This window comes from Oenanthe melanoleuca, chromosome 1, assembly GCF_029582105.1.
Source record: "Oenanthe melanoleuca isolate GR-GAL-2019-014 chromosome 1, OMel1.0, whole genome shotgun sequence".
NCBI classification, from domain to species: Eukaryota; Metazoa; Chordata; class Aves; order Passeriformes; family Muscicapidae; genus Oenanthe; species Oenanthe melanoleuca.
The window spans coordinates 78,123,782-78,144,708 of record NC_079333.1 but is presented as its reverse complement, the minus strand read 5'-3'; the positions used below and the strand labels follow the sequence as shown (position 1 = coordinate 78,144,708).

At 43.9% G+C, this 20,927-nt stretch overlaps 2 protein-coding genes across 5 annotated transcripts in view; both read right to left on the bottom strand.

The window, feature by feature from the left end:
- Window positions 1-18,377, bottom strand: part of DHRSX (dehydrogenase/reductase X-linked) — a 156,530-nt gene extending 138,153 nt beyond the window's left edge. For both annotated transcript variants that reach the window (XM_056490965.1, XM_056490975.1), the window contains exon 1: window positions 16,621-18,377. In XM_056490965.1, coding sequence (XP_056346940.1) covers window positions 16,621-17,086 — 466 coding nt within the window. In that variant the 5' untranslated portion in view covers window positions 17,087-18,377. The remainder of the gene's footprint in view (window positions 1-16,620) is intronic.
- ZBED1 (zinc finger BED-type containing 1) lies at window positions 5,113-16,180 on the bottom strand. 3 transcript variants are annotated; one of them, XM_056490830.1, is made up of 2 exons: window positions 15,962-16,180; window positions 5,113-9,781 (listed from the first exon to the last, which is right to left on the bottom strand). In XM_056490830.1, the coding sequence occupies exon 2, from the start codon at window positions 9,728-9,730 to the stop codon at window positions 7,643-7,645; it is 2,088 nt and encodes a 695-aa protein (XP_056346805.1). In that variant the 5' UTR covers window positions 9,731-9,781; window positions 15,962-16,180; the 3' UTR covers window positions 5,113-7,642. The 3 variants fall into 3 exon arrangements, with proteins under 3 accessions (XP_056346805.1, XP_056346819.1, XP_056346810.1); XM_056490844.1 differs by lacking the exon at window positions 15,962-16,180 and adding an exon at window positions 14,541-15,938; XM_056490835.1 differs by lacking the exon at window positions 15,962-16,180 and adding an exon at window positions 10,411-14,532.
- Window positions 18,378-20,927: the final 2,550 nt, after the last annotated feature.

The following is a 20,927-nucleotide window of genomic DNA, read 5'->3' as shown; positions in this document are numbered from 1 at the left end:
TTGTGATAAGGTCCCTAAATCTGTATTTAGACACCTAAGTCAAGGAGTTAGTGCGTAGACTCTGCAGACTCCTTTTAAGGCCACATTTTGTATCATTTAAATCTTAGCCTAAATATAAATCTAAAATGAACAAATCATTTTCTAGTCCTGTTGTTTGCAAGCTTATCACCCGGCAGTGTCACCTTCTGCACAATCTTCTACTAGGGGTGACCAATCAGCCCAGGGAAGAAGCAGAATCATGGCAAAAGCCCTGGCCCATCCCCTTCCTTCAGGCATGTGCAGACCAGAAAGCAGCCCCAGCAACACAAAAACACAGGGAAAACACTCTGGAGGAATCTGTTTTCCCTCTGTGGAGCACAGCAACTTTCCTAAACAATCTAGAGAAAAGGCAGAAGTGCAGCCAACAAAATAACTTTGGGAACTGAGCTGATCTCTTCACTGCTGTCTCTGGGATGAAATGTTATCTTCCATCAGCTCTAGCATGCATTGCCAAAGAAGGCACAAAAAACATATTGCAATGGTCTTAACAACGGACAAATAGTTTCATGTATTATCTCTGAATTGATCTCTCCAAAAAGAACCCTGAAATATTTGTGATGAAGGGGAGGGGGGGTGGTGTGGGCAGAGCATGTGCAAGGTGGTTTGGGTGCAAGACTACAGCAGAACTCGTTCATGTTAGCACTTTAGGCCCACTTGGGCATTGAGTCATACCTTCAGATACAACATGCACAAGGTTGTGCTTTTCTCACTTAATTCCTCTGAGCAGGTACACAGGAATCTCTGAGCAGCAATGCCAGTGTCGCACTCGCAGCACCACGGGGCAAACGCCACTCACCCCACTGCTCAGGAGAACCAGGCAGCAAATCCTGAGCAGTGCAGGTAACTGCCTGTATTCACCAAGGCTGAAAACATGCAGGTCACATTCTCCTGTTCCCGCACTTTGAATACAGGAGGCACACAGCAAATTACACGGCAAAGAGCAGCACCAAAGTACTTGCTGCCTGCACAGGAAATAAAAGTGGTGCTTAGAATGAGGCACTAGGAGGGATACATGCTCCACACATCCAGACTGGCTTTCTCACCACAGCACTCGCTCCCTTGGGCCCAGCCAGATTTACAGCCAGTGGCAAGCTCATGGACTGCATGTGAATATTTATCCATGTAGATCAGTGTGTCAAATATCACCCAGAAACAGTCCCTTTCAGCCCACTCTCCCACAGCTGGAGGCCAGGTCCCAGTAAGAGCTTGAATCTCCCTCAATCTCCAGTACCTCATTAATGAGAACTCCTCCGTGGCCATTTGGGAGTAAGGAGTCTTTTGAAGTTAACAGAGCTCATTGCCAGCAGCATGTGAACACCAGAAAGTGTGTAAAACAACTGTTTTGCAGAGTTCTAAAATGTCAGACTACAGGAAGGTTAGTCATTTAGCATTTTTAAATGCTATCAGGATTTTGGACAGGAATTGCAGACTCCTGATAAAATTTCAGTATTTTCCCTAGATGGATCCACTTCCTATCTGTTCTCATAAGGAAAGCAATTGCATTTTTCACATTTGTTACTAAATTCCTTCTGTTCTGTTGTATGTTCAAGCAACTTTTATTTGGTGCCAAAGCACTGAGTGCATCCCAGAGCACAAACTCACACCAAACTGCGCTATCACCCATAACACAGAACTGTGCACTGCTTGCAAAAGCAATTTATTTTTCTCTCACACACACATCAGAAGGTCACATTTGAGAAGATGAAGGTTTCCCTTGGAGCACTGCACTCACAACATGGGACAGGACGTTTCTGGCATGAGCTCTCCTGATGCTGATTTGACATCTTCCTTGTTATAACTGCAAATTCCTATCACTGTAAACCTCACTGATGACTCATGAGAAAAAAAGCAAACAAAAACGCAAAAAGAAAGGGAGAATGAAACCCTTTCAACTGCAGTGTCTGTAAAGACACAGTGATACACAAAATGTCAAAAAATTTAAAAGCAAAGCAGTATCTACTGGAGAAATAAAAGATTAATTTTTCATTCCTAACTGCAAGTATTTGGGGACAATGAACAGACAGAATACTGTATGCAATCAGGGAAACTGCTTTTTAAAAGTAACCGTATTCTGCATTGTTTGGCGAAGCACTGTTGAACATGACATCATCATAATCAGCTACAGACAAATTCAATCATATTTTCAGTGAACTAAGCAAAACAAATGGATTAATTCTTTACAGATATATCTAAATTATGAGGCTATCACAAAAATTTACAAACACATTTTAATTATCTTCTAAGATTGTTAAATATAGACATTTCTCATTAATTTCAAATGTCTCTTATACTTACAAACAGGACTGCCCTACAGCTTCTGATAGCTGAATCCTGGTGCAGCACCTTTAACCACGGCATTAATGCCAGGATAACCACTGTAAATGTTACCCCCAAAATACCTAACACAAAAGGAACTGAAGTTTTACTGTCTATATAAAATATTTATTTAAATGTCACAGGACACTCTTTTCTACATCAGCATTAAGCACATAGCTATTTGAATAATCACAAAATTTCCCAGGCACAGCCTCAGCCTAGAGCACAAACCAGTATCTTTACCTTAAACCCCTATCTAAGGCAAGCAGCACAGATATTATTTCTACCCTGACATGCTCATTATGCCCTTAACTCTGAGTGTAGTTTCCCAGCTGTGCTGAGCTCAACTCCCCAGCATATTCCCTCTACACAGGCAATTTTGGTCCCATTGAGCCATGTGTCCCAGTGTACAACACTGTGGGGAGAGGAACCACCAGCTCTGCCTTCTCACACCATGGTACAGGTGCTGTAGAAGAGGAGACAGGATGGAGGATTTGGCAAACTCAAGTCACTGGAAATAGGTAATTGTGATGCAAGGAAACCAGCACATGTGTGCAGCAGGTAATAGTCTTTCAAAACCTCTGAAAAAAGTTACATCTGATCACCATTTCAAAGCACTGCAGATGGCAGCATCACTTTTGTGATCTTGCAGCAGCAAGAGAAATCAATAGCACTCAGTGTGAAAATGTCAGCAGAAATGCTCAAAAATCTTAATATTTTAACAGTTCCAAGTTCTGAGGGACTGGTATTTGAAAGTAGTTGCTGCAACAGCCTTTGAATTTTGAAAAATATGCAAGTCCAGTTGTGTTTTTAAAACAGAAGGTAAGCCCAAAGAAGTGGTTTGCTTTTTTTTTTTTTTTTAATGCTAAACTCAATTCCCTTGTGGTATTTTAACCCAAAGGCAGGGGCACTGAAAGGGACGCAAACAACAGTAAAATATATTTAATGGATTTTTATTGTTCAATCTAAAGGAAATTCTTTTGTATTTAAAAACAACAGCAATATAAACTGCAACTGCAGAGATCTTTTGAAATTACACTTTAAATAGTATCATTGAGATATGCTTTACTGATGTGCTCTTAAGGCAAACATAAAATGAAGCTGTATCTTTAAATTCTCTCTACAGCACCAAATGTTACTAGAAAAGCAAAACCAATTTCCGTAATTTCCCTATGTCCTCTAAAAATGTTTTCAATTTAGCAGAACATTAATTTGGAGGAGATAAGGCAAGACAGACCACACAGACTGGTCCAAAGGGGGGGGGGGGGGAAAAAAAAAGCAAAAACCACAAAACTTAAGAGACCACGAGAGTCCTTTCAGCAGAGCTAAAATGACAGTCTAGACTACCAGGACCACCAGATCTTCAGAAGGACACTCAGAAATGGAGACTACTAAAAGGAGGATGATGTGCAGAGACTAAAATGTAATTTTTCCAGTGTAAAGTTTCCTTTACCCAGTTGTCATGGAGTATGTAAAATAACTACTTTTGTGTTCATATCCATGCACTTCCCCTCCCTCAGAAATGATGTCCTCAGGCAACCCCTTCTTTTTAAGGTGGACAAAAATCTAGAACTACATGTCACTTTTAAGTTTTTGGCAGTCCTGTAAAATATTACAAATAACCAATTTGTGTTTCTTTTGCTTTCAATATTTGTGCCTGCTTACAAATGCTCCTGTAAAGCTAACTGGACACCATGACACTTGTTAAAGAAAATGCTTGAAATTAAACTAATAGACTGCTGCAATAGAAACTTAAAACAGTACACCCTATCTATAAATAATACAGAACTTTATTGCCCTCCTTTAAACCAAAGCACTTCAGATATTGTGTGATGGAAAAATTCACCTTTTCGATTTCAGGATGATTCAGGCTTTTTTCTGTGTCTTCACGTAATCCCTGATGGCAGGTGAAATTCGTGCAAGGGTCGGTCAGAAACACAAAACTCCCTTTAGTTACATTGTAACCCCAAGAAACCTCACCCAGCCGACTGAGTTTTAATTCTGAATTGGCAATACCTAGTTGGTGACAAGGGCAATTCTTCTTTTGACACAGAGCAGTACTTTGAGAGCCTGTTCAAAAATTCACTTTTTCACCATGAAAGCACTCAAAAGCTGAAGTGGGTTCCTCTATTGCCCATCCAAAAAGATGTCTCAGCGTACTGAAAAGGAAACGTTAGGCTGTGGATTCAAAGTAGCTGTCAAGAAACACAAACACAAAGTTGACTTAACAGTGTTATTAGGTAATGTGTTCTGGGCCCACCCTTGGCAGTAACACCACGGTTAACTCAAGTTGTAGCAATATTTAAAACAGCTCTGCAATTCTCCTTCTCCACCCAACTAAACAACAGAAAATCTTGTCAATAAATGAAAAACACCACACGTATTTAAGTGACAGAAACCATCTAAACTTCCAACATTTTTCATCCTCGTTTTTTTTAATCCAAAAGATTTGTACATCATTTTTAAAAAATAACTTACAGGATCAAAAGGAAAATAAATGCATAGCTTTAAATCCTTAGAATACAACCTCCCTCTGCTGCGAAAGAGTTCATAGTCATAAAGTGCTGCAGATATGACCACACATCAGACAAATCATCTAGTAACTAACTTATTTTTCTGGTTTATTTAACAATATTCCAGGCTTAGAACATTAAATAAAAAAAATTTCACAGACAATGGGTAAGACTAACAATGATTTTGCTTGTTTTTTTTTCTTTTTTCTTCTCCTTTTTTTAAAAGAATGCTGAGACACATCAATTGAACCAACTACAATTTTATTTTGGATACCAAAAAATAAAAAGAAGCTGGAAGGAAGAGAGTAGTGCATTGCACTGATCTCAGTAAAACTGCTTGTAAATGTCACTGTTTACGTTCAGCCCTAGAAGGATGAAGATGGATACAGTGCTGCCAACAGGGGAAGGCCAAGTGCAGACCAAGGGTGCTCTGGGCTTTGCCTGGATTGTGAGGGCACAGCTTTAAATCACACTCAGGTAAGACAAGATCCACACACCTCACACCAGCATTTGTGCAGGTCCTGGAGGGAGGGCTTGCAGTGGTGGTAACAGCTGCTCAAGTGATGACCATAAAAGCCAAGAGCTCTTCCTGGCAGACTGCTGGGGTGTCACAGGAGCTCAGGTACCTCAGTCCTTCCATAATTTGATTTTGTTGCCCTCACAGATAGCCTATATACTTGTGGGATTTTAGGCCAAGCCTGCGTTTTGCACCTTGGGCAAGCATACACACCTCTTCAGTGGACATGGAGAGTAGCAACATTCAACAGGATACACAGTGCATGTACTTTGTACAAGTGCAATTCAGTTTTCAGGAGGCTGAAAAGTGAAACCCCAGGCTTCCTAACAGCAAAACACAGGCCACAGAACCTGCTAACTGTATTTTTCCCAGGCTTAAACATTTTCATTTATGCAGTTGCAATTACTTACTTCTCTTTTCCTTCAGCCTACCCTCTGTCCTTTCTTCTCCCTCACCCATCCCTTCCCACCACCTACAAAGAACACAGGAGGCCTCCAAAAACTATTAAACCAAACCATAAACAAGCAGTTTGGCAATAGATTAAATTCCACTGCCATTCTCATATTTGTATGTTCCTACTGTCTGTGCCCTTTTTACAACCCAATGTCCATGGGTGCCACCGTGATGAAAAAACCCAACTTTCTTCCTCCAGAACAGTAACAGACAGATATTGCTCAACACAATTGTAGACTAACACCAAGATTGGGGGGTGAGACACCAGTAACAGAAATAAAACCCCAAGCAAGCCGTGACTGTAACTGGAAAATGCCAGGAGTATTCCATTGCACCTCAGAAAATAAAGCTGGTGCATCCTACTTTGTGTCTAGTGTGAACTCTGATCATGTTTATGACCTGCAGTATTTCATAAGAGATGGGGGGGTCTCAGGTTGGTTTCCTTTCTTTTCTCTTGTTTGTCAAGTTCTCAAAAGGGCTTAAAACACTTATGCTTGGAGACACAAAGGGAGTAGTTACAATACACAACTAATCAGAAACAGTACTCAAACATTAGACTGGACAAGACTGAAGTCCACTCTACAAACTGAATCAAAAAGAGAAGGTGAAAAAAGTTTAAGTGCTAGCATAAAAAACAATGTTAAAAGATTCACTAAATATGTGTGAAGAAATAGAGGGGTCCCCTTCTTTTAAATATATTTACATAATATTAAAGCTTTTTATTTTGCTTTTCTTGCCAACAACATTTTCTAGCTACCCTGGGCAAAGTCCCCATAAAATGAAGAGGTTAAGGATTTTATAACACAGACAAACCGTTAGACCCGTGGCCTGTAGACGTCTCCCTGCCCTCTCCTTCCCTCTCTCCCTTACCAAAGGCTGATGCTGTGCCTGCTACACACCATGTGGCATCAGCCATGGCATTGGCACAAGGCAAAGGCAACACAACACTGCCTCCACCCCACACTTGGTTCCCACTTAGCAAAAGCACAAGAGACTACAATCAGGTCTTGCTTAGACACAAAGCAAAACAAACAAAAAAACAATTTTGCCATTTAGCTGCAGTTAAATGGTAAAACTGGACTAATGTGGACACAACAAAACCAGTTTAAGTGTTTATACCACTTACACTGCACTGGAAAGGAAAATAAATTATCCTGGTATAAATGCATCCACACTACAGCCTATGCCAGCACAGTAGTTAAAATAACACATCAGTCCCCTAACCAACAGGATTATACCAGCTGAACTTTTCTAGCACAGACCAGACCTAAGACATGAGGTAGTGAAAATCAGGCTCAAGATCTTTTTTCATTCCATAGCAATAATATATTCTAAAAATATTCACTGCTCAGATCTATGGATTTTAAAAACGTTTTAAAATCCAAAATTTAAAGCTATCATCCTGAGTCACACAGGATTTACAAATGGAGGCATAAATTTTAAAAACTTCCTCGAGATCCTAACTCAGGAAAATAATTTTATGATAGAAAGCACATAAGCATGTATTTGTCTCCCACTGAAATAAGTGGAAAGGAAGCACATGGATAAGTGCTTTCTGAAATCTGGGCCACAGTCAGAAACCACGGGCTTTGTAGAATTTATTTCCTCATTCATTTCAGTGCTGTTTGATCAAAAGTCATTCATGTTTTAAGACAGTGGGAAAAACACAGACAATGGAAGCTAAATCAAGTTTGTTACAACTGTTCAATATTTACAGCATTCATAGCATAAAACAGAAGATTTTTTGGTAACTTAAGACAAATACCTCTTTTTCTTTGTCATTAAATGTACCGCAGCAGTCCTGTTAAACAAACCCACTGTCTCGAATATTAAAGAAATTGTTGTTTATGTTTACTGAGTCATTTAAATTAAAAATCTGTTCCTGTTCCAAACCCCACTCTCCTTCATCTTCGTCCTCCGGCTCTGCCTCAGACCCATTGCGACTGTTCTCATACAAAAAAATCTGCTCATCCACGTGAGCCGGGGCTAACCGGTTTCTCTTTGCACTCACAACATTAGCAGAAGAGCCAAATAAGCGTTCAGGGAAGACCCTTGTGGCCAGAATACACCAGTACTTTTGAAGAACCTTTGGTAAAACTGGAAACAGTGCTAGTCTGTCAGACCACCACTTCAGCGGGTCTTCATTCAAACCGAGGACTTTTTGTGACTTGAAGTTGCTCAACTCCTCCACGATTTGAGCATGCCATTCCTCCTGGTCTTCCACGCCTCCTGTCTGGCAAAAGATCTCTGCAAGCATGTTGTTTATGACACTGGTAGGAGGAGGAGTAGAGGAGATGATGAGTTTTTTCATTGGAGGCTCTTCTGAAACAGCAAAGAATTTCTCCTCAGTTCTAAAGCTATTTTCTTTTACTTTCTCCAACAGGCTTTTTGCTTCTTCCACCACTCTGTTTTCCACCTGCTGCCTCTCAAAGGCTGAAAGAAAAGGCAGTTTCTTGTAGCGGGGATCCAAGAAAGTTGCAACATTGAGAAACATGTCTATCTCAGGTGTGTGCTGGTAGGTGGTTGACAACTCTTTAGCAATCACCTCCTTTGCCATGCTGATTTCTTTCAAATCATTCTCTTTGATGTTCAGAGTAGTATTGAGAAGCATGTGGAGAAGTGGCTTCACCATACTTATCGTCGGGTACTTTGAAGCAGACATCATCTCTGCAACCTGCTTGAAAGGCTGGAGCAGCTCCACCAGCCCTTCGATTGTATTCCACTCGCTGGATTCCAGCATGAGGTGGTGGTTGTTGCTGTCCTCCACCAGAACAGCCGCAATGACGAACTGCTGCTCCTTGAGGCGCTGCAGCATGGCGAGCGTGCTTCCCCACCAGGAAACACGGTCGCTCACCAGCATGCAGTGGAGAATATTCTGCTGCTTCTGCTTTTCGCTCAGCATGTACATCGCGACCGTAGACTGCTGAAAATACTCCACCAGCTTTCGGCACCTGGCAAGAAGGTTGCAGAGTTTGGGGAGCTGGAAAGCTTGTTGTATTCCTGCGTTAAAAGTGTGCCCCAAACAAGGCATCTGCACGGGAATATCTAAGAGAGAGCAAGCTTTTACAATGTCTTTACTGTAATCTGTTGTAGCACCAAAGACTTTTGTATTGATCCCCCACTCAATGAATGTTTCATAAAGGACTCGTGTAATGGTCTCTGCGGTGTTATCCTCTGGTACTTCAAATGTTTTCAAACACCGTGAGTTCACGGCCAGGCAGTTGCCAGGACTGCTGCTGAGAAAGTGAACTGCCACAGTTACATACGACCTGTTCTGGTTTTCGCTCCTCCACATGTCCGTGGATATACCACACCACAGAACCTCAGTGAGCTCTTTCAGCACAATTTCTCTAATAGCACTGTACTTTTCAGGAATGGCTTTTGTACAGAAGTACTTCCGGCTAGGAAGTTCATACCTGGGGTCTGCTGTTCTCAAGAGGGCTTTGAAGGTAGGTTCATCGACAATGGAGGCTGGATACATGCCCTCGCAAATTAAGCTGATGACTGCAGATGTCAGCTCCTGATGCTTTTTGTTTTCGTAGTTCTGGTAGGTCTTCATGATGAGGCTATCTTGAACAACCTGCTGCGACGACTCCGGCTTGATTTTTGAAAATGCTGTGGCAAAGGCTTCCCTCATTTGCTCGGTGTTACTTTTCACAAACTCACAGAATTCATCGGGGTGATTTTTCTCAAGGTGGTAGGAAAGGTTGGACGTGTTTCCTGAATAGGCAATCTGTGCCATGCAAATACGGCAGTAGATCTTCTTCCACTGTAATATGCATCCTTCTGCATTGGTATCAAACCCAAAGTACTTCCACACTTTACTCTTTGCTCTCGGGTGAGCCACTAACTTTAGGTCTGATGGGGAACCTTCTAAACTTTTATTCTCCATTGCTTCTTGGCCACCGTCCCACCTTTTGATCCTTCACTCATTAATGAGTACCTGATAAAGGCAGTAAGATAAAGATACAATGAGAAAGCACAAGTTTGACCACACTCAACTATGTGAAATCAGCGTTTCTGTGAATGTATCAAGAAACCTACTCACTAATTACATTTACAAATTCAAAGACGAAATTTGCAAGAACTGTGACTGACAAGAACCCCACTGGATTGTCAAAAACTGAAAGAGGTTTTAATATGTCCCATTCTGCTGTGAAACTGAGCTAGAAGACCTGAGTAAATCCTTTTTTCTTGAATTTCATAATTCTGGGTAGAGAAAGCGTAACTACCACCAAAAACTTGACAAATTACTGTCACAAAAACTGGTCATCTGCTATAGTATTTTCCTGCCTCAAGTTAGAACTAGACCAACATTCTCTTGCCCAAGAATTACTGAACTTTGCTGTTAACATTTATTTCAATTGAAACCTGATACTGAAGGAGCAAAGGTTTTCTTGTTTGTTTATTTTGAAAGAAGTTTTGTAAGCTTGATCTAACTGTTCCAGCTTTTGCTTTTAAAAATAAAAAAAAATAAAAAAATCTGTGATGCAAATTATGGCAATAAGCTGCTCCTCTCAAATGTAAAGATGTTTTCTGACTGAAATAAAAGGAAAAGGAGCTGTAACCTACATGCAGATCAACAATCCATGTCTGACACCTTTCCTGTCCTTCTCTTTCTGAAATCAAAGTCATCTCCTGAAGTACTAGTTCACAGTTGTGGTTCCTGGAATAACAGTACATTATAATTACAGGAAAAGCAGACAGGGAAGCACTAATACATGTTATTATCCACATCAGCTGGAAAATAATTTTGCAGCATTTTCTTCAAAAGGCTACAGAAGTTGGGAGGGGATGACACTAGAGATGAGTGTGGTGATAAGACAAGACTTGGCAATCTGTACTTTGATATCTGCACAGGAAAATGATTCTTGTGCAGTCACATGCAAGTGCTACTTGAGGCCTACAGCGCCTCTGTCTACAGTGCTGGCAGCTGGCACCCACCAGAGCTGATCTCACTACACCAAAAGCCAAGTCAAGCACGACTGCATCCTGACACTTCTCTATTTCTTCCACACCACCATGACAGCAGCAAGCCCTTTTCCCGGGCCAGCATCGGGAAAGGAGAAGGAAGAAGACATTAGGTATGGATGCAGCCTCCTTCACAAAAATCCAGAGAAAGAGAAATGGAGAGGAGCATAAGGAGCATCAGACTGAAAACAATAGCACTGCAACTTCTCTGCTCCTCTGGAGCTGCGCCTGTGTCCAAGCCCAGAAATCCCCAGGTGGTAAGACTGGCTGTTTAGGGCAGGAAGAAACAATCTAACTTTTTCATATGGCTACAAAGGAATTATTAAATTTAAAGAAGTATGTGTGAAAGCTTCTCTGGGGTGCTTTCTGCTGTTGGTGAACATTCTCAAGAAAAGACAGTCTTCTCTCTGAACTCCAGTTGGCATTTTGCAACATTTCTTGAATGTCTTAAATGGAAAACCAAAGACAGGTTAACCAATACTAAACATACTTATCTACTAAACAGCTGTTGGTTTAGAAGCAGAATAAGAGATGCAGGTAAAGCATTTTATTTGATTTGTTCTAAAGATTTACTTCTGGGTGTAGACACTTTGCATTTTTTCCTGAGGGAGGGGCAATGTTCTGCCTACTAGCATGCCTTCTACTGTGATTCATTCAGTGCCTTTAAGTTGCCAGGATAAACTATTGATTCAACATGGTAATGCTGCCTAATTCCAAACATGTGCATATCAACAGCACCAAGGTATGCAATCCCACAAAAACGGATGATTTTGAAAGACCAAGTGGTGTAATGTGTAATGAGGTAACCCTGCCATGCCATCAGATATGCACTGACATATCATATCGATACATATTATCATAGCTCTCAGATTCCTCAGTTTCAGTCCATGACTTGGTGTCTCCAGGAAGCAGAGAGGCTCATGGCATTTAATTAAATCTTACAGTTTCCTCTGCAGCTACCTGGCAATTCCTGAAAGTAAGGAGGAAGGCACTGTAATAAAAGAGTTGATGCATCTTTAATATTTAAAATTAGTATGACACACCTTGGATCATAAAAAGTTCATCATCAACTGACAAAGTAGAAGTTATTTCAGAGTATGGGAGTGTTACAGACTCACTCCACTTCTCACTCATGTATGTCACAGCTTCGTCTTCATTTTGTGATGTATCAGGCACTTGGCAATAGTGGCCCAGGGTAGCATTGCCACAGCTAAAACTATGCCAGTATAACACAGCCTTTAGTAACAGCTCAAATACAAACTGGTTATCATCCCTGCATCTCATCAAGTGCCATACAGTGTAACTGGCATTACGAACACAAGCTGAAACCCCGCACCTCTCATGTTACTCCAGGAAAAGGTAAACTTTCCTACTTTCAGTGAAACACTGTTCGTAGTCTAGTGCTGGAAAAAACAACAGCAATGCTGAATTCCCACCCACAGGAGAGCACCTTTGGAAAAGCTGCTGTTCCTTTCCCTTGCCTCCTCCATGCAGCTGGCCAACACCACCAGCCAGTACTGGGATGGAGGCTTCTCAAACCCTGCAGAGAGGATCCTCTGCTGGCTTTGCAGTGAACTCTGCTGCCACAGGAGGAGGAAGAGTCCAGACTTTCTGGCCCTAGCACCCCATCCCTGCTGTTCTTGGGGCAGGCTGTGCTGTCTCCTCGCAGCTGCCGGATTCCCTCTCATTCTCCTAATACAAACCCATGACTTCCCTCTCCAGGGCAGGCCTTGGGCTGCTGGTGATGACTTGTGTTGTGGAGGGCAGCCGTGCTACCCTTGCAGGCAGGGCTCGGTATCCCCACTGGTATAGAAAATTGGTTCAAAACACGCACGACAGTCACTTGGATTGTGAAACCAAGCGCGGGGATGTGAGGAAACGTGGGGTGTGCAGACACCCTGCAAACTTAGCTCTGCCTCCCTGTGCATGCACAGCAATGGCACCCTCTGGGTATCCTTGTCCCACAACGTTTGCCTCAGTCAGCAGAGGGGCAACCATAAACCAAATGATTCCTCATTCTGAAACTAACTTAATAACTCTTTCAGGGACATGCGTGGGGAGAGGGCTTAACTGCTCGGTGTAACTGCATTTTTGCCTGCCATCAATCCTTCCTACCTGGTCATTTCTCTACCCACCTCTGGATGATTTACAGCCTGGAGCTCACACAGCTTTGAGCAGGAAATGCTCAGGCTCTCACTATGCTTTAGTCATATAAAGAGCCCTCAAAACATGTCTCAAAATTAAGAGATGCGTGATCCTAAATCAACATTTCACAATTAACTGTAAAGAAACTTGGTACAAATGAGGATACTGAGTAACTAAAAATTGAGGAAATTTATAAAAAAAAAAAAACCTACGAAATCTCAATCACTTTTAAAAAGAACACGAGTTACCTTTAAGGTCTCCTAAGGTCTCCTTAACTAAATCCACATAACCACCTTCTTCAGATACAGTTTTCTACACATTACAGGTTCCAAATTTAACTACAAAGACTTCAAAACGTAACTCCAAGGATTTTGGTTTCCCCTACCAAATTTCAATGGAATATGTACAGTAGGAGAAAACATGCAGGAGGAAGATGCCAAATAAACTCCTTGAGAAGCTTTTAATTCTATGAACCATTTTTCTTATCAGTAGGATGAGTTTTGCTGATCACATTTCCACTGGTAATATCCTGGTGTCACAATTAATATTAGTTTATCTTTTATCAATCCACTGATTAGATTTGTGTTTTTAAAAAGCTGTTTTAATCAAGAATTTTAGTCATGCAGGGCTTCTTTCCTCCCTCCAATTAAGATTAAGCACTATAAAGAAGTCCAAGCAGTAATTTCTACCAAAATTATTAACAGTTTAAACCACTGAACACTAAAACTACATATGAGCAGTTATACTGTTTATGCAATTAGTACTTGGAGAAATATTTTAAGTTTAACTTAAGTTTCCTTTTATTTCTGCACTTTTCTCTGGTGATTTTAGTTAGTGAAGCAATGCTGACTGCACACCCTCTTTGTAGTTTCAGCTCTATATTTTCCTTCCCTGAGCTTCAAGATCAGAATTTCAGGTCAACTTCCCTACTCTGTGATGAGATGGGGAGTATTCACTTGAATACAGAATGTTACTGGTTTTTTGGTTTGCAACTGAAAACAACTACCAAGTTTTGCACTGAACCTAGATTTCAGAGCTCAAACTCTTTCCCCAAAAAAAGGTCTTGAATTTCATCTATAAAAATCAGACAAACTCCAATAGGATGTGAAAGAACACACAGGTCACTTTTAAAAGCATATGTGCCAAGAGAACATGACTCTAAAGTTAGGAAAAATAAAAGTGAAACTAGTTTCATTTACTTGGATTAAAATCCTGAGCATTTCTTCACAATAAGAATAAGAAAGCAAGCTTTCCTCTGAAAATTCAGAGGCAGAAGGGCTGCAGTGAGACCAGATCCTTTCATTCATCCACAGAGCTAAAGGACAAGATAGCAGATATCTTTCTTTTAAATCTTCCAAGAGAGATCTACAGCGCTGCTGCAGAGTGGGAACTCTGACATGGAAACTGGGGCCAAGGAAGCCAGGATCAGAGGAATGGCTACCTCTGCCTCCCTGTTCTGTCCTTCACATCTCCCCTTTGCCATTCCAAGCTCTCCCCAGGAAGGCACCCTGACAATAAAATACCTGTACTTGTGAGAGCTACGGACATCCCTTCAAAAAGATACAGAAAATTTTAAACATACACACCTTTCTAGCTTACCGTCTGAAAAGGTACTCGGGGCTTTCTTACAGGAACTGTAGTTTACTGATCCAATCTTGTTCTAACAGCACTTTTGCTTTTGGTAGCACTGACATCACTATTTTGAAGTTATTATGGAAACAAGGCTCATCTGGGTAAAAAGGTTCCAGTTGTTAAGGTGAATCACTTCTTTAAGCAATGGCTGGACACAATAAGTGAAAGCAGGGCAGAAGGTAACCGCCAAGAGGGAACTGCGTACAAGCAACTAGCTGAGGAGGAAACCACTTGTCCTTGGAAAAAAACACCCCAAGTCAGGGCTGAAAGAAAACTTTTCACATCTGTCAAATCTGCCTTGGTCTCTCTTAGGCAAGTGACATTTCCTAGGTTGGATCTTCATTGCCTTCCTCTGGCATTTCCAAATTCAACGCATTTTTTTTTTTCAATAGCAGCAAAGAGCAGAGTGCAACAAAACACTGGGTCAGATTTTCGTCGTGCTGCTTCTCTGTGGTTCGAAAAAAGATTCAGAAAGTGTTACACACCCTAGGCAAAATACCCAAATCTCCTCTGCCAAGAAACGCTAATGCTAGAAAAATGCTCAGATGACTTCAAACCATATGCACATCTGCCCTTTTTGTCACCAGGGTCCTCTCGTTTGTTTGAGGGTTTCATTGCTGCCTTTTGAGAATGAGAAAGCGAATCCCAGCAGAAGGATCCGGAATGAATAAAAAGTACACAAAAAACTACCCAAGGATGCGACGTGTGATAAGATGAACAAATAAGCTTCTATTGTGTGGTGTACTTGTTCCAACTCCTTTCCAGTACTTCAGATATTCTTTACACCAATATACTCATCTGCTTGAATTCCTTACCGAAACACTAGGCCCTCTCAATATTACTTTTCTTACTGTTCCTCTAGTTAAAACTATCGACAGAGCCACCATGGCTCACTTGCTGATAAGGAAAGTCAAAAGCATGGACTTCAACGCAGCTGTATGGTCAGCTCCTACGACAACCTACACATCTGTCTGAACTCATAGTTTGCCCTAAGTTTATCAACTCAAAAACACTTCAGTCTTCAAGAGTAATGGGAGCAGATCGTTGTTTTTCTAAAAAACTCAAAGTTTCCCCTAAGGCAGCTTTTAATACGCTGTTGATCCAAATCAGGAAAGTGCAAAAACCTAACTCCTCAAACGAACGACTAACCTGAAGTCTCTTAGGAAAAACCTACAAGTGTCCCTCACTTGTCAGTTTAAAGGCTACCAGCGAGTGTCAGCCGGTATCTAACACTAAGCCTTCGGAGCACAGGTACGTTCCCCACCGGGAGCAGCCGGGCCAGGGAGGCCGAAAGCGGCGGTCCCGGTGGGCTGGGGACGGCAGGAGGGCCGGGCCGGGGAGGCTGCCCGCCGCCACCCGCCTTCCAAGCACCTACCTGGGCTGAGGGAGGGAGCCCCGCGCGGCTCTGAGCCGAGTCTCGGGAGACACTGTCAGCCAAAGAGAGCGAGAGGAGAAGCGGGGACCCCCGGCCCGCGGAGCCCCCACGCCGCCTCCCGAGGCCACAAGTCAGGCCGGCGTGCAGCCAGGCGCCCGTCCCGGGCCCGGCCCCCCGCCCCGCCCCGCGTCCGGGGCGGCCGCGGCCCGGGGGCCGGACGGGGCGGCGGGGCCCGGGCCTGGAGCCGGGAGCGAGGGCGGGGTGCGGCGGGGGCGGGGAGGGCGCCCCGCCAGCCGCAGCCCCCCGGGGCCGCTGCCCTCGGGCGGTCCCGCTCGGCCGGCGGCGGGGAGCAGGGAAGGAGTCCGGCAGGGGCGCCCGTGGCGGGGCCGCCGCGGTGCCTCAGCCCCTGCCCGGCCGCGCGGGATGCGGCACGGCCCGGGCGCCCCACGCTACAGCCAAGGTCGCGGCTGCCTGCTCTGTTCTCCCCTTCCCAGTCCGGCCGCTCCCGGCTGGGCCCCGCGGTCTCGGCCCCGAGCCCCGGAACTGCCGCCCGCCCGTGGCGGTGGGGGGAGGCGCGGCAAACTTTCCCCTCTCCGCGGTCGGGCTGCCGCCCCCCGGCCCGGAGCGCCCCGCCCCGCGGCGCCGGCTGCCGCGCTCACCTGAGGCCGGGGCGCAGCGCGGCTGGAAGCGGCGGCGCAGCTGGTGCAGGATGACGCGGAGGCCGATGCAGTACACCCGGAGCAAGGGCACCAGCGCAGACAATAGCGACATGGCCGCCTCCCGCCCCGCGGCGGCAGCGGGCTCGGGGCGCGGCGGGGAAGGCGCTGGGCGAGCGGGCGGCCGGCGCAGTGTTTCCGCCGGGCCGGGCCGGGCCGGGGGGCGGCGCGGCCCCCACCCACCCACGGAAGGGAAAGCGCCGCCGCTGTCACAGCAGCGCCCGGGCTCGCCGCGGCTCCCGCCCTTCTGGGCATGTGCGGTGGCGGGGGAAGGGAAGGGAAGGGGCGGCGGCGGGCGGACCGGCCTCGGCGGCGGCAGCAGCGGCGGCTCGGCCCCGCCGGGACACCCGGGCAGCTGGGCAGGGGAGACGGAGACGGAGACGGAGAGGGGCGGCAGCAGCAGCAGCATTGGGCGGGGAGGCGGTGGCGGTGTGACAGCCCGCCGGCTCGGGGCGCAGAGACTGGCGCTGCCGGGTCTGTGACAGCTCCCAGCAGTCAGCGCCCAGGCGGAGCGAGGCGCACGGCGCTGCTCCAGGATCCCGCGGCCGAAAGCGCTCACCGGCCTGTCCGACCATTGCCCTTCGCTCTGGCACAAGCGAGGGGCTGCACGGCGTGGCTGGGTCTGGGCACGGCCCCTCTCACCTCGGGCTCACTCCTCTCGAGGTCTCAGCTGCAGGTACCGATGTAGCCCAGTGTACGGAGCCTTTCTGCCTCAGGAGCCGGAATTTTGCACCTGTCCGACGAATACCGTCTTTACAGTGATAACTGGTGTATCGCATGCTGTATCTCGTAAGTTGTCAGTTTTCAATCCTCAGCCTTATTTGAGTACTTAGTCTGAGTACTCGGGACAGAGAAGCGGGTCCTATCTACCAGTTCTGGTAGGTGGCTGGTTTCGCTGCAGGAAATAGAGCGCCTGGTCCTGATGCCGTGGTTTTCATTCACAAAACCGGTGGGTTTTCAAAAATGCGGATGAGCAATTGATACAAACCAAAAATCAGCCATTGCACAATAGGAGAAGTTGGCCCATATATTCAGTTTCAAATCTTTAGGTAACTTTTTGTCTCTGAGAAAGATGGGAAGCCATACAAAGTTCTGGAAGTGTATTTGAAATGTAGTCTCCTAGCCTTTAAGAAAACCCTACTCCATACTTTCTAAAAAACAATACAATTAACAGTATACTTTTCCAGTATCAGATTACATTGCTCAGCAGAACTGACTTAATGTCTTCTGTCAGAAATACACATAAAGTAAAAGCATAGTGTGTAGTTGCTCCAGGACAAAACAAACCATTTAATTTTATGGATCTCTGGTGATTATTACTATTTTTTATTATTAACACATATAATTAGGCAAACATAAATGATAGACATCATTAAGTCACATCAATGAGGGATTCATTCTTAATGTATATTTTCTGCAACCATGCATGGAGTACTAGAAAGAGCAGCACATAAAACAACATGAAAAGAAACACATTTACTGAAGGTGAATTATTCTTTCAACTTATCTCAGTAAAAATCAAATCTTTACTCTTTTATGTTGCTTTACATCCTTTTCTCAGAACTGCATCATTAATGAAAGCCCTTTCAACATTAAACTGTGAAACTTGCCTACAGTGTATTTACACAATCTGTATATAAATAAACCATACTTTCTCAGGTTTTCTAGTATAATAAAATCAATTGATGCATAGTCAAGCTACTACAATAAATACTCCTCTGTCTTTTTTCAGACAATGCTATCCAAGGAATTAGACTAAGGGAGGGAAAACTGATTACAATCTTAACATCAGTCTTATTGAACCCACTACTTTTTCTAAGCGTGTTACAATGATTTTCAGCCCTTCATGATTCATGAGTACAGTGTCACAGAAAAGATGAGAACAATTTTTTCCAACAACATATTAAATTATTTTTTTCTAAAGACTAATGGGGCGTGGGGGAGAAATGAAAATAATTACAAAAGGCTATAGTCTTTAATTCTTTTCAAATAGTCTTCTAATACATCTTTATTTTTATCAATACTTACTTTTCTTTGGTTTTTAACACCTTACATCATCTTATTGACACTTTGGTTTTTCCTTGCAATCATTTACTGCAAAGCCTCAAGTATTCAGGCTGAAATCTCATCCATCTACTTTAGATACCTTACTGAGACATTTCCTCGATGAAATTTTAGGTGTCTTAGCCCTGGAAGGGAAAAAAGGACCAATCCAATTCCTCAACTTTGCTGTATGGGCAGAGGATACAGAGAGAGGCACTTCTGAAGACCTGCAGAAAATGACAGCTTTCTTTGAGGCACTTTAGAGTGCCTCCTTCTTTCCACTGACTGCAAGTGAGCTCACAGTGCCAGTGGGCAAAGCCAGCCTGCAGCTAGAGCCCTGATACCCTCTTGGAAATTCATCTGAAACACTCCTAACACTCCATTGACACAGGATCCAGCCTCTCTATCCCTGCTGCAGGACTGACATTAATGAGATCACAGTGATTCCACCCACATTTTGCATAAAGATGCAAAAACCTGTACGAAAGGAAGTGGGTGATGTTTTTAGACTCTAATTAAGCCCTGAGCTCCAACTTCCCAGCAGAATGGCATAATCAGCAGCCATCGGCAGCCATCACCCAGTAGTGTGGATGGTAGGTGTTGCAGCTGTGTGCTGGGCAGCCTGAAACACATGAGGCACAGGGGACATCAGAGACAAAAGCAAACCCAAGGTTGGCCTAGCAGCCCAGATGCTCTCTGGCACAGGGTGGAGAGTTACAAGGTTATGCTTTGTTTTTCTTTTCTCCTTTATGATGCCTCTTTTCCACGTGTGAGTTTGCTCCCCTTGTTTTTCTTCTCTTGAGAGGAGAACTAGAGCCAACAGCTCTGCCTATCCACACACAGCAGGAGAGGTTGATGCTTTCTGCCCAAGCGTGGTGTAATAGTTGGGGTAGTCTTATAAGATGTCAGTGACACATCAGTCCCTCTCTAAAGGTAAAATGTACACTTAAACTCCTGTGCTTAGCTCAAGCCATGCTCTCAGCCTTATGCACCTGTGTGGAAGCTGATGGCCCATGTCAGAAAAAGCCAGACATAATTCTGACTGCTGCTAATTTTTCAGGCTTCTAAAAGGGATTTAAACGCCTGTCTTCCTAAGCTGGAGTGTATTGGGACTTGAGGCAAGAGATAAGTGCCTATCTTCCCAGAACAGGATCTCCTTAACATGTGTGGGTGAATATAGTTAAATGCCTGAGGAGCTTTCAGGTTCAGTAGGGAGTTGCTCACAGTAATAGGCAGTGCTGGGAAACAGTCCATTGGGATTGCATTTGGAATTCATGGTAGGGGTTTTTGCACCTGCAGACAATTTTGATAGGCTGGTTGTTTTTTCTTTTTTTTTTCTTTTTTTTTTTTTTTTTTCTTTTTTTGACCTATGCCTTTTTTTTTTTTTTTTTTTTTTTTCTTTAACAAGAAAAGTAATTTTAGGTACCCTCAAAATAGACATCATCTCTCCTCATATGGGGCACTTGAGCGTAGCAGGACTGTACAGAGCAGTAAGCTCTTAGGCATCCTTCTTAGTAGCTTGGGGAGGGTCAGTTATTTAGAAGGGGAAAGAAGTAGAAAGTCCTGTGTACTGAGAGCAGACTCCTCTGCTGCAGCCAGTTATCTGATGGAAGATACTTGCTGTTCTTCAGTAACACTGGGGAAGATAGTAGATTGTCCTAAGATCAACATTCTGTCTAACAGAACCATGCTACAGCATTTTACCATGAAGGGAGATGGCTTTTGGTCCCTCTCAGCCTTTTTCAGTTATTTCACTTCTCAAGAAAATGGTCCCACTGGGAAAAAAAGTTACATTTGCTAGTGTGGCTGTAAGGAGGTGGCACCCAGGAACACAGTAAAGAAGAAATCTGAGGGGTTTTTAGCCTAGCATTTACGTTCATGGGAATGAGGCAACAGTGTTCAAATCCTTATTCCCTGAAGACTCTATGCTTTTTAGACTAGAAAAGAACAGGACAAAATGCAGACTAATAAGTGCAATAGAGTCTTGGAATAGGGACAACTTCCTCTCTTCCACAAAATGCTCAAACCACTCAGCAATTATGCAAGAAGCATAGTGTGCTTATTGTTCCTGCTGAGTTGTTTGGTTTTTTTTATCAACCATTTCTGCAGCAGCTGTTGTACTTGTGCATCTAAGTACTCAGTGTATGTCACACCTTCAGGATCTATCTGGTCTGGAAAGCCTGGAGCATGAGCAGTTTGGGTTTGCA